The sequence below is a fragment of the Rhinichthys klamathensis genome, unplaced genomic scaffold (assembly GCF_029890125.1).
Source record: "Rhinichthys klamathensis goyatoka isolate OS25496 unplaced genomic scaffold, OSU_Roscu_1.1 h1tg000329l_1, whole genome shotgun sequence".
Taxonomy (NCBI): Eukaryota; Metazoa; Chordata; class Actinopteri; order Cypriniformes; family Leuciscidae; genus Rhinichthys; species Rhinichthys klamathensis.
The window spans coordinates 1,513,169-1,527,841 of NW_026606844.1; the positions used below are offsets into that span (position 1 = coordinate 1,513,169).

Here is a 14,673-nt window from a genome sequence, read left to right on the forward strand (position 1 = left end):
ATGTCACACCGTTTGCGCAAACAGCTTTGCAGAGTTTAGGGAACAATCCAACATGCTCACTTAAACTTTCCATGGATCATTGGAAAATAACAAATGTACTGTATGTACACTACCGTTCAAAAGTTTGGGGTCGGTACGATTTTAAATACTTTTAAAAGAATTCTCTTCTGCTAACCATGGCTGCGCTTATTTGATTAAAAATACAACAAAAATCAGTTATAGTATTAAATATTATTCCAGTGTAAATCAGCTGTTTTCTGTGTGAATATATAGTAAAGTGTCATTTATTCCTGTGATCAAAGCTGAATTTTCAGCATCACCAGTGTCAGTGTCTTCAGTGTCAAATGATCCTTCACAAATCAGTATAATATGAGGATTTGATGCTCAAGAAACATTTATTATTATTATCAATGTTGAATTTTTTTTTTTTTTTTTGGATTCTTTGATGAATAGGAAGTTCAAAAGAACAGCATTTGTTTGAAATAGAATCTTTTGTAACATTATAAATGTCTTTACTGTCCTTGATAAATAAAAGTATTGATTTCTTTCCTCCAAAAAATAAAAATAAAATTCTCACTGACCCCAAACTTTTGAACGGTAGTGTAGTTTGTTTGTTTGAATGCTTAATGTGAATAAACCGAGCTTAAAAAGTCTCTGTGCAGCTTTTTAGTTCTTTTTTATAACAACATATTTAGTTAAATGCTACTCTCTCTATCTAATAATATTAGCAATGTTATGTATGTTTCAATTTCTATCATTATTTTCATTTGTTGTCATATACATTAGGCTACCGTTCAAAAGTTGTTGTTTTTTCCCTCAAAGTAATGAATACTTTTATTCAACAAGGACACATTAAATTGATCAAAAGTAACAGTTAAAGTCTAGGGATGTCACGATGAGGAAATTTTCACAACGGTAAATACACTTGCGAATTCGCTGTCATGAGAACTCTACGTATAGGCCTATAACTTGCAGGCATCAGGCTATCAATATGTGGGGTATTGAAAACGTTTTTGATGCGGGCTCGCTTTACACTGTAGCTTCACTGTGAATTCGCGATCATGCGGTTCGAGTCTAAGGAACGTATACTGACCACAAGATATTTGTCAATGACCAAATCCTCCGCCTTCGTCTTGTCAGTCAGCTCTCTTTACTCTCTGAAATCTATAACTCCTGCTGCTCTGTACTGCGACTCTGCAACTCGTGCTTTATGGAGCAGAGCAGATGATTTCAGTTTATAATTGTAGTGTCCGTTGTCTAACTGAACTAAATGTTTTTTATTTCTATAAAAAAGCAAAACGACAGTAGAGGTGGTGCCATGGTGAGCAAGTAATCACTGTACGGCCAAACACTGTGTAAGACCGGTACACTGACTACTAACAAACTGACATTGTTAAAAAAAATGATACATTTCAAATAAATGCTGTTCTATTAAACTTTCTATTCAACAAAAAAAAATCCTGAAACAAATTGTCAGTGTCCATAAAAATATTAAGCAGAATAACTATTTCAACATTGAGAATTTTTTTGAGCACCAAATCAACACATCAGAATTATTTATGAAGAACTGTATCGTGTAATACTGAAGACTTAAGGAATGGCTGCTGAAAATTCAGCTTTGCCATCACAGGAATAAATTGCATTTTAAAATGTATTAAAGTAGTAGAAGACTTATTTTAAATCGCAATAATATTTTACAATATTTTTTATTCATTTTATTTTGATACATTTTGTTTATTGATTTTTTCATAGACAGGATCACATACAATTACCCAAAGGTTTCTTCACAATGAACAGAACTAAAATTGACCCTCTGAAGCCCCCAACCCCAGGCCACTGATCCTTGTAATAAAATTGCAATCAAATTTTACTGTATTTTTGATCAAATAAATGCAGCCGTGGTGAGCATCAGGGATTTCTTTTAAAATGTTGTCAAACCTCAAACATTTGAAAGGTAGTGCATAATATATACACATCTTAGTATTATACCATACCATACATATTTTGTCATTGCACAGCCTCTTCCACTAAAAACATTTATAAATGCATTGTGTCAATTTTGTCAAAATGCCCACATAGTATGTTTAATCCGGCCCTATGATCTCTAGATCAGCGGTTTTCAATAGGTGAGGCGCGCCTCCCCTGGGGGGCGCCAAAGAGCCACAGGGGAGGCGCGACACGAGAAGAAAAAATAACTCTGTATGCAGCTCTATTAATGTTGCAGGGCTTAAAGTATCCCGGCAACGCATGCAATAAGTTTTTGTATATGATAACGCTCTTATTCACGCAAATGCTTTTAAACCATTCATTCGCGACAAGACAAAAGAGAACGCGCTGTCAGTGAATGTCCTCCTGTCCTGACACACGCACACATACGCACGCACGCATGACGCACAGAAAGACGCGCGCCAGTATCGAGTTCTCTTTCGCGCCTGAACGAACAATAACCCACACATTTATGCCAAAATGTCAGTTTTGTCGAGTATCCTCACAAGAACAGTCTTAAATGAGTTAAATAAAATCTTAAATAGAAGTAAAGAGTAGAGAATGAGATGATGCCAATGCTGGAGTGTGTGTGCGCGCGCGCGCGCGAGAGAGAGAGAGTAGGCACGGGCATGAGAGAGTGAGACACGCGGGCGCGATCGAACAGTGGAGACATAAAAACATACTCCGTCATTTTGTTAATACAGGACATCATTCAGTCTGCAAAGTGTTTACTTATATTTGTGTAGTCCTATACTCGCAATAAAACACAACATCGTGCTTTTCTTCACTCTGTATTTCTTGTCAAACTGTAACCTATAACTGTCACACACACATACACACCGTTTTAAAAGCAAAACATATTTATCCAACCCCTTTTTAAAACAGTCTGTGTGTTCCATCTTTTGGACATTCATCATATCGCATTGGTTTTCATTTCTTGTCCTCAAAACAGAGCACTAATCTGTTTATTTTTAAGTTACACATTAATTAAAAAAGAAAAAATCCATTATTTATAATTCTGATGAGAATAAAGTTACGGTTAATTAAAATGAAGGAAAACAAATATATTGATCTGAAATATTGCAAATTTTAAATTCATTCAGGTACAATTACCAAACATATCTCAAGGTCTTTTTATCTTTTTATTAATTTAATAAACTAATTATATAAAACTATTATCAGTGCACTATAAATAAACTGGTTCTATGCCTTTATTAATAAAACTTATTTAAAAAATACAAGGCTTAAGACATTTATAAAAATGCCTTCTATATTTCTGTTTTGCTTTTCACTCCATTGTACTGAAATCGTACCGAACCGTGGTGTCTGAACCGAACCGTGACTTCTGTGTACCGTTCCACCCCTAGTATTGTCTTCATACTATGAATTATGTTAAGCTATGGTAAAAGTGGTACCGCCAGACCTGGAGATCGGCTGAATCCTATAAACGGTAAAAAAAAACAATTGTTTTACTCGAGGGGAGGTGGAAAAGGAGCTTAATTTCCCAAATGGTGCAATATCCCTGTAACGTTAGCTTGGCTTATCGTTACCCGGGTGCTCTGCCCTGACTTCTTATGATACAGTGCATGTCTAAGATACAAACTTCCGGGTTGCAACACAAAGATTTTTGATAAGTATGCTGATTTTTGTTAAGTCACGCTCAGAAATGTGTCATTTGCATATTAAAATCACAAAAAATCGAGCAGGGGGCACGTACGACCACAACCCCCCACCACCCCCGTCCCGCCGCACCGCGCCACTGTCACCTTTTTTACTCTGAGGAGTTTGCAGGTCTGATTGTGAATTTAGACTTATGTTTACATTTTAATTATTTGAGTTTTCATGGTTGTGTTGACATTTCTGTCTTGGGATTATAATCAGAGGAAGGTTAAGTTTAAAATAAAAATGTTTAAATGTAATATATTTTTTCTCCTGGTCCTTATTTTAAATGGGTCATAAAAAAATCAATAATTATCGATATCGACCGATATGAAACACTGATATCGTGATACAGTTTTCAGCCATATCGCCCAGCCCTAGGCGACAGAAGCAACTTATTGTGTCACGTATGGCAGGCAAACCCCATAACATCGGCGAAACACTGCTACTCATTGCATTACACATGTTAAGCATGTTTTGTTGACTTGTGGTTAGGCCAGTGATTTTAAAAGTAGCCTCAATTAGGCCTGCATAAAGTTGGAAATTATTTGCTGTTGCAAAGAATAGTTTATGAATGCACTTTTAAAAAAGTTGTGGAAATAAAATGTCTTCAATTAGGCTACAATATTAAAAAATATTTACATTTTATCCGTTTTTATTGGAACTCATCGTTGCCTGGAACACACAAAAGATGGCATTTACTGCAGAGGTGTGTGGGTTAGGGCAGGGGGGCGGGATTTTGGGGAAGGGGGGGCTCGGCTGTCCTAACCTACTGTTAGGGGAGGCTCACATTCACCCAATTTGAAAACCCCTGCTCTAGATATTAGGGGTGTAACGATATTTGAACCGAACCGAAAAACCGCGATACACCACCCACGATACGTATCGCGATACTCTCATGGCGAACCGAACACGCCCCGCCCCCTGCTGCCCCGCCCAGACCCGGCTCATTGCACCTCATGTGTAATCGTGTACACAACGAATACAGGGCTGTTGCCTAACCACCATTCACCACATATAATCGCAATAAGCTCAGTGTTTTGTTACTTTTGATAATAAGCAAGGTGTAATCTTTCAAATTATGTCTATTTGATTACGAAATGCAAACAATAAATGCCGTTTTGGCGCTCTTAGATGTGGCGTGACAGATATCACTGTATGCATGCGGCAGCGCGGAGCGCGATCATCTCTTCCTCAGTTACAGAATAAACATGAATGGACACCCGAAGGTATGTTGAAAGATACAGTATACTTACTGAAAGGCATCATAACTCGTGTGAACACTCAATCAGTGTTTCAACAGCGGAAATACGTCAATAAAACGCTTAGTTTTCCACATAGCTTTATATTTACCTCAGGCAAGTCATTCAGTGTCCACAGCTTGCTGGTTTGCTAACTCTTTCACTAAATAAATGCTATATATTAGCCTATATATTATATTTTACTTAACCTGTTTATGATATCTTGATTATTTAATGTATGTTTAAAATAGTTGTCATGAAAATAACAGCAACTGTGTAAATTATTATATAACAATAACAAATTAGAGTAAAAACATGTTAATGCAAAAATTGCCTTATGTGCAGTTTACATGTTTTCATACAATTTGTTATTTGAGTGTTGATTATTATTATATAATTTAGGCTAAAAGTAGGCTCTGTTGTTAAGCTTTAATGTTATAGTAATGTGCAAGTAAGGGCTGTAGTTTACAGCATAATTTGAAACCGAAACGAACCGAACCGAGACCTCAAAACCGTGGGACGAACCGAACCGTCAGGTTTGTGTATCGTTACACCCCTACTAGATATCCACATTGGCCACTGACAAACATTTCAGTGCTCAACATTCTGACCACTACTAACTAACCTTATCTGTCTAAGATTCATGTGCGTGTTTACCACCACGGTCACACAACTTAATTCATGTTAAACAACTTCCAAAACACATTTCCAAATGTTTAAGATGATCTCCCAACACACTTTAAGACATCACTTTCCCCCTTTGTTACAAAATGTAAGCCATTAATAATAAAGAACCCATGAGTGGATGGATTTGCTCTGCCCTGAACATTATCTTTCCCACTATGGCTGAATCATAAAGAACCAAGGCATTTTCAGCATATCAGTGGGCAGGATGAGCCGAGGCCAGAGCTGATATATAATTCTGCTGTTGCTGTCAGATAATTCCCCAAACAGTTTCACCCAAGCATTGGGTTCTTTACGGTTGAAAAATGCACATTGGTACTGCCTATCATCAGAATAGCTTCCCTAATGTGCTCTACTTTCATAGCGGCAAAAGTTAGATCACAATTTCACCTAAAATCTAATATTCGTATTAGTGCTCTGACGTCTTCACAAAAGAAAAGCAATAGGGGAGACTCATAATACTCCCTGAGCGCGCCATTAAAGCGATTGTAAAATGCAAGAAATATGTGTTTAATATTAAGAGCCGAGCGCATTCACTAGCACCGTTTCACTCAGCCAACATATTCAAGAAAAAGTTGGATCCATCTTAAATTCTAAATAAATAATTCCACATAAATAAGAGCAACGGTAGAGTGAGAAAATGGGTTTCAACAAAGAAAAGAGTGGGTCTCTCAGCAGCAAGACAGGCTACATTCTCACATGGACTGGAGTCTGTCAGGGTGGATTAAATATGCAACATTTGACTTGAAAACCTTGGCTTCTTGCAGGAACGCATCCAAGTTCACTCCTCGTTTTTTTAACATCTGTCGCAAACTTTCAATCTTTTCATTCCGGTCCCCTGAGGATGTTATAGGGCAGAAGAGACACACACGAGGTCCATTTACCAGCTCTAAGCTCTGCTTGCCATGGCCGCTGAGACGACTACAATATAAAGAGCCCCTTCTTTATAGCAGTGTTGCTTTAACTGCTGGCTATATTCTTGATAAAATACTGCAAAGAAATCATTTGCCTGAACTGCTGACATCTGTGTACAATTTTTTCAGATGTCTTCTAGAGTAGACAAATCCAAAGAACAGATGCTCCTTCAGATGAAGGAAAACAACAAAAAAATTAGTGAAATTAGAAGCTTTGGATGAAAGCTGTACTTGTGTAATCAAAGGTATTTCAAAGTCTGCTAGGAAAGATTGATGCACAGATGCACAGTTCCTATGAACAAATATGAATACTTCCCTGCTACACAGTATGCAAAAATGAGTATGTCTAATCAGCAGCATGCCTGAATACTCAGTATTCATCATACACAATAGAAAACAATAACTAAATGACGATTGCCAATGTTACTATAAAAAAGCACTAGGCCTATTAAAAATTGAGGCTGATACAGCTAGAGAAATTAATGAATTGATAACAAATAAATAAATAATACATGGATTTACATATTTTCTTACTATTCTGTATATCTTTGTAAGTTATTTCCAACTCATTTTCCTTTGGAAGTGTGGAGAACTTTGTCTTCAGTAAACTGATTGAACTTAGACTTCTGGTCTTCATTGAGCATGTTGTAATTCTCCTACAGTTAAATGGATTAAGACTATATCAAAATAAAACACAAAAATTCTTACATATAGCCCCATTAAACGGTTGATTTTAGTTTTAATGTATGTTATATTGCCAATGTGTGAACACTGAACAGCTTGTAAAACGAGACCTTCCCCGACTCTCGGGTCGGTTTCAGCAGGAAAGTCCAAAGGATGTGACGGTTAGGAAAGTTTGATAAAAACCAGAATCTAAAAGGATATGAAGATATTATCTTTAATACTTTAGTTTAAAGTAAAGTTACAGGCATGCAAACTTGCGGCAAAAAAACAAAAGAAGTGCTTTTTCCCACTTCTGAACTTTCACTTTGGCATAATGCAACAAAGATAGCTAAAGTCAACAGATTTAACTAATAGACCTACAAATCTCTGTGTAAAAATAAAATAATGATGCTGCCATCTATATAAAGGCATTTTTACTCCCCTGTAATTTGGCTCCATATCAAGTCATTTTGACCCCCTCTAAAAAAATAATGGATTACTCAGTAAACAAACATCCATGACATTTAATATTTTGGCTTTAATCACTATTTATGTTTGTCTTTCTTCAGAAAAAAATATTATCAAAATCCAAAATTTGGTTGGTTTGACAAGGAATGTCCCATATTATATTCAAACGATCATGAAATTCAAAGAACTTTGCCATAAGTATATCGTGGCCTTGAATCACATTCAGTCTCAGTAATAGGTTGCTGGATGCATTTCACTTCACAGCCACCGGTGTCGCTATTAACAAGGGTTTCTGAATTCTACATATAGCCCCTTTATATGCTACAAGTAATTTTAGGCATCACAGCATTATAATATAGGCTACAGTATGAAAAATGGACATTCATTTTGAAATTTGCTAAAGATTACATTTAACAGTGTTTTTAGTGTTATTAGAGCTTGTGAAGAAGAGTTAATCTAAAATGTAAAAAAAAAACACCTACAAAAAACATTCAATATTGTCTGTTAAAATGTTTTTTATAACCAGCTGATGTTGATGATATTGTGCATCCCTAGTTAGTATGTTTTAGATCAAAGAATACAAGGATGAGAGGACAATGCCAACATTGTACATCCGGGAATGTATTCACACTACACACCTGCATATACCTACACAACGTACTTCCTCTACATTCAAGAAGAAAGTTCTCCCTCAAACTCAAAATGTACTTGAAAGTACAGGAATTTGCATTACTTAGCTTTGGATGGTGAACATGGAGTTTTGAATTTCATCAAGAATGCATTAATTTGCCTCATTCCATCAACCACACCTCCAAACATTTCCAAATTTAGCCACTTTTTGCCTGAATCACAATTGTAACTGGCACTTATTTGAAACAAAACTATTGTCCTCAGCATTGGCTTTTATATGAAGGAAATGGGATTCCAAAGTCTCAGAGTCACAATGAGAGCAGTCACTTTGGTTTGGTTCCGGAAGCCAAATTTACTGTTCATGCATGCGTGCCGTTTTGTGTCTGAAGTTCTTTTCATTGCCAGTTCTCCACAACCTTTCCTGCACATTATGCTCACTGCCTCAGCACAAATTACATGATAATATGAATACGTTTTTTTTTTTTTTTATTACATTTTTAGAGTGTGCAAGAAGTCATTTGTTGTACTCCATACACTCTGCAAGTTGATAATGAACCTACAAGTGTTAATCAAAAGACAGAATGTATAAAAAGAGTCCGCAATTCACAAGTGTGAAGCAAACAAAGCAAGTTATTAGTCATTACTCCTTCCATAAATCACAAAGGCGCACTGATATTTATCAAATAGGGACTCAGAGGAGACCTCAAAGCTGTTCTGAGAGAATTATATTAATGTCATGCATTAGTTATTAGAGACTTGCAAACCAACCACTACCACTTGAATGGTGTTACTGCCATTAAATGATAACATTGAATGCTATAGACTGTTCTCTGCTTCTGTATTCTGTTGGTGTGCATTAATTATCTTACTGAGTACTAGACCCTGCTGTGATAATGATTAGCACGACAAACAGTATGAGCACTACACAAAATACAAATCCAATCTAAAACATGAGTCAATCAGAGATCCCTTTTAAATTATTGCTTGCAAGTTGTATTAAACCTGAACTACTCTCTCTTGACATTTCATTCAAAGTGGATGAGTGAATGCTTAAAACACAAAATTTCATGGCACTATGAAACTAATATGACCTGAAAGGAGCATGACTTATCTCTTGAATAAAAAAAAGTACCTCTCTTCATCTTTCACATCACTTCACGATCTCACTTTGGAAGCGGGTGGCTAGAGAAAAGGATTTTCTGATGAAATGTCAGTCTAAGAAAGCTGTCAAAAAGGACTAAGCTGAGATCGGCAGGCCTGATAATCACATCAAGAGTTTTTTGTTAAATGTATATGACGGGTCTTCAATTCTCTAAACAGACAAATATTGATCACTCAAAAGATCAAAACATGATGAAAGTGCAGTTAGATGACAACAAGTTGTGAGCAGAATACAACTTCGTTATTAAAAAGATCTCCCACTGTGTGACGATGTCTCTGGCTGTGCACTCTTCAAAATTGAACTGAGAATGGCTTTTAAAGTGGGCATGAAATAATAATTCAGCCATTTTCTATCTTACTGTGATCGATTCATCTATAAGTTTCTTTTTTTTTTCGGCAACACATTGCAATTTTTAATTAAAACGTCATAACTCAACTTTCCGGTGAAATGACAGACTTCCCTCTGCCACAGGGGACTTTAATACTTCTAATTAAAGTCCCCCTTTAATACTTTAAAGTCCTAGGTAGGTATGCTTCAATTTACGCATCAGGATGCGTCTCGCACACAGTCGTGCGTCATGCGGATGGCCGAAGTATACTTCGTATGTGAGTGAAACGGCTTCTCGAACAAGAAAAAATGTAGGGCAGGACAGGACTTGAATTTGTCTGACCTCATGTGAGAGACAGGTTGCCCAGCTCTCACGCCAGTAAACACGTCATCAGAGAAGAGAATGTAATTTTAGCGCAAGTTAGAAAGTTGGGAGAAAAGAAAAACGAGCATGCATTGGCATTTCTTTGCTCATCATAAATGCCTAGTTTGTTTCCATCTCCCATGGCTTTAAATCCCAAGCCAAATCCTAAGACTGCCTCTCACTGATAAGCAGAACAGAGCGCAAGTATTCACACCGCCAAGGTGATTTCATGCCATCCATGGACTCCTGCGCTCCCTGCATACCTTAAGATTTGTATTTGACAGTCACTTTTCCAGACAGTCAGAGTATGTTTATCTTTTTAACTGTCAGGTGTAAACAGCACTTTTATCTTTCAAAACTGCTAGCTTAAACTGCCTCCTGACTCAAGCAATGGAATAACTTCTATGGGAACAGAATAACATCTGTGGGAAAGACTTAAAATGCCTGCAATTATTCTAAATCTTGCAGTATAACTCATCATAACAAAACATATTTGATGCACATTTTAAATGGCGTTGGTTTTATCTGTGACTGACAGCAAAACCGCAGTGGGCTTTGACTGATCATTATTTCTGCCTGCAGGTTCACACAAAAGGTATGTTTTCTCTTAAAGTTTTATTCTGTACATCATCATAAATAATACAACAGGACAGCGCTGATATCTTGACATACATATCTTCATAAAACCCTTACACAAAAAGTTCTTTACAGGGAAAAATACAACATATTTTAAAATCAACAGTATTTCTTCCCCACAGTTGGACCTGGTTGTGTGACACTAGTTCAGATTTGCACTTGCCATGTTTTCATTTGGCTGAGAAAACAACAACTATTCTATTCTTTTTCTTATTGAACTTAAAAAAAAACATAAGAATATTACTGAGATAGTATTTGTTTCTTTTAAATGTTGCATTTTCATCACAAAAAAATTACTAGGTTTTGATTTGCAATAATGACATTATTATAATATAATTATTATGATATAATGACATACTATAAAATATAGATTTTTGTATTTTTTTTTTCCATTTTTTCATAACAATCTTACTGTGATAATGTCTTCCATTAGTTTTTTTTTGTCACAAAATGTCCAATATTGAATTTATTATTTTGTTTTTCTAACAGAAATAATAGAGCTATAATGTAACTCCATGATGGCTATATTGATAAACAATTGAAAATGCAAAAAAAATGCAAAAAAAAATAAAAAAAATAATGGGTTTGTAATTTTCTTTCAAATTAACACTCCAAATTATGCTTTCAAGACTATCATAATAATTCTTGCAATTTTGACAAAACCGCATGTCACTCAGCTAGACTGATATATGACATGTTTAAAACCGCCAGATCTAAAATCATATGGGCAAGATCGGAAAATGTAAGATGTAGTGATAACGTACCACTAGCCCAAAACAGCAGGTGTCAGTGTCAACTGACCTGAAACTCTTTCACATGTGCCCCAGGTCATCCTAACTGCTGAACTCTGCAGGTGTGAGTACTACTAAAACTAGGCCAGTTCCTCAAGATATTATATTAGCAACCACAAGTCTCATTCTTGAACAACGAGGTACATCTTATAAGTTATGTGTACAATGCACATCAATAATTCCATGAATATGTGAGATCTTTCAGCATAGCCTACTTCTTGAATTTAAAAGAAACCCTCAATAGGAGTTTATTTTCTCTACATATCTCAACAAATTGCCAAAAAAAATTGAGGCACTTTGAGAAGAAGCAAATTATGCCTCAGTGGCAAAACTGACAAAATAAGGGACACTGACAATACTTCTTATCAGACAGCGCACATTTGCCTGTGGTTCAGGTGTTCAGACCCATTAGGACCCACATGCTCTATACACAAGACAAATGGATGGCATGCTCAGTCCGAAAACCTGAACTGCATTTACGTGACTGGCATACACAATCTTACATGAACTGCATCGGAAACACACAATTCAAGCAATCGGGTGGTTGTAGGCTTGATTTATGACCCCAATATCCACGAATGTCCATATTAAACTCTTTATAGGCATTGATCAATACATTATTTAAAGGGGTCATATAATGCCATTTTCATACAAGTTAATTTGATTCTTTAGGGTCTAAATGAAAAGTTTGTAATATACTTTAATAAAAAAATTTCGTTAGTATTGTAAGAAAACACTAATTTTACCTGGTCAAAACCAGCTGTTTTCAGCACGCCGTTTCAGTGCATATGCCTTTAAATGATAATGAGCTTCGCTCACTCCGCCCCTTCATTATAAACATGGGATTATGAATTATATTGAGAACGTCGTACAACATGCCGTAATGTACCCTGAGTGTAAACCTTAGCCGCATTCATCGTGAAGCGTGCAAGCGATTTGCAAAGATTAATATAAAGGTTAACACAAGTTTACACTCACTTCTTCTGGAGGTGCAGCAGGAACACGAATAGTTGGTATCGATTCTTTTTTCAGGAGCAGCTTCTTAGGGTGTACTCACACTAGCCAGTTTGAACCGTGCCCGAGTGCGTTTGACCACCAAAGCGCGGTTCGTTTGACTAGTGTGAGTGCTCCGCACCGTGCCAGGGCGCGGCTCGATTAGCCGGCCCTGGCCCGCTTGGAAGAGGTGGGCCAGAGCACGGTTCAGTTGGACTCGGGCGCGGTTCGCATGCAGTGTGAGCGCTAACCGTGCTGGAGCACGGAACAGGACGCGTGGCGTCATGGTTTTGCGACGCTCCAAAACCAACACAGTCCGTAATCAAAGCTGCAAAGTCCTTGCTGCACTTCAGCTGGTACCTTGCAAACCTCCTCATACGAGCAGCACGATTACGTGAAAATTTTCGCGCCACTAAAAGGCCACGCATCTGTTTAACAACAGGCTGTGGACCACCGTGGACCAAACGACACAAAATTATCCACAAAGAAAACAGAGCGATGGACTTCATTGTGTTCAGAGAGCGCCGCTCTTCTTGTTTATCCCGAAACCGTCGCACGCACCATAATGACGTAAGCGTGCTCCGGCACGAATGCTGAAACCCTATGTGAGTGCAGGCCAGAGGGGGAGTGGGGAGGGGGAACAATCGTACTCGGGCCCGGTTCATGGCAACCGTGCCTAGTGTGAGTACACCCTTAGCATAACCAGCTCATACTGACCCTCGTTTATAAAGCAGTCTGGTGAGAAAAGATTCGCGAATCGCGCAAACATGAAAGCATTGATGTTGCTCGTGGGGAATATTCCCTTCGAAAACAAAACTCAGCCACTGCGTCTTCAACGGTTGAACACCACAGTCGCTTAGACGCCATTCTGTTCCAGCGTGTCAACAATGACGGACTATGATGACAGCTCGCTCAGGGTGAGGATGTGTTGAAACGCTGCTGTCAATCAAGAATCGTGGGAGGGGCATCCGTTTTATTGACGTCACAATTTGAGGCAGGGGAAAACATATAAGGAGATTAAAACAAAAACACTGGATAGATTGTATCATTATATGATGGTTGTGTACAGGCACTGCCAACACACATTTCAGTACAATCAACTTGAAAAAGTGCATGTACCATTAAATGACCCCTTTAAAATGGATCTGCATTGGTGCTCTGTACATGTAACATAACTCATTTGCCTGGCACATAGACCTCAACTAGGAAGGGTGAGAAGAAAAAGGTTTCAGTAAACAAACAATACTTCACATTTACACACATCTACTCCAGTCAGTCTGTCTGTTCAATGAATTTTTAACAATGACAACCAGATACTCTGGTTAAGGCAGCTTATATAGGCTACTCACAGTAAATTACACTCATGTTGCCCAAAAATGATTTCAAGACAAGCAGCACACTAGGTTTTGAGACAATTATCACGCCTATGATGCTCAAAAAAATAGTCAAGATTGGCAGCTCATTAGGTTTTCGAGAGACAATCAATGATACCTACAATCCACAAATATGCTGTCTACTAGGTCACTAGGTTTTGAAACGGCCAATCACATACATATGATGCCCAAAATGCCTAGGTAGGCAGCTCAGCCATTCATTCAATCTATTAGACAAATAAGTTTGAAAAGCCATGTATTCTTCAAAGATTTGGGAGTTTAATTCATTCAACTGTCAAATGGAGTTGTAATGATCAGTCTCAAGCATTCCCCATAACTTGACAGAGAGCGAAAAAGCTGTTACAAAAAAAGAAGGAAGTGTAATTTGTGGCAGCTTATTTAAAATTGCTATACCCTTGTTACCAATAACGGTTATACTCAGCATATGCTTTTCCATAAGTAAAAGAAGTAAACATCATTTTAGACTGCTGCCTTTCTCAAACAAACAGCAAAAGAAATAAATGTAAGATTCTCGAGCTGAAAAACTTCATTTTGGTAGGCTATTTGAGTAAAGAAATACTTACCAAGCGACAAAAGCAAGAAATATTGTGCAACACTGTATCCGTATTGAGAGTTTATGGGAAGCATAGTAATACGAAGCGCGGATAGCGCAGGCAGCCAGCTCGCTGTAGCAGAATGTTTGCACTGATCTTCTATCCAACACTCACTACAGTGCGCGCCGATCATTACACAGCTTTGTTTTGCGAGGACATTTCCTGTTG

The 14,673-nt window shown here is 37.4% G+C and overlaps 1 protein-coding gene across 1 annotated transcript in view; it reads right to left on the reverse strand.

Moving 5' to 3' along the window:
* b3glcta (beta 3-glucosyltransferase a) overlaps window positions 1-14,638 on the reverse strand; it is a 106,409-nt gene extending 91,771 nt beyond the window's left edge. Inside the window, exon 1 of the mRNA XM_056271964.1 lies at window positions 14,476-14,638. Coding sequence (XP_056127939.1) covers window positions 14,476-14,638 — 163 coding nt within the window. The remainder of the gene's footprint in view (window positions 1-14,475) is intronic.
* Between the last annotated feature and the right edge of the window lie 35 nt (window positions 14,639-14,673).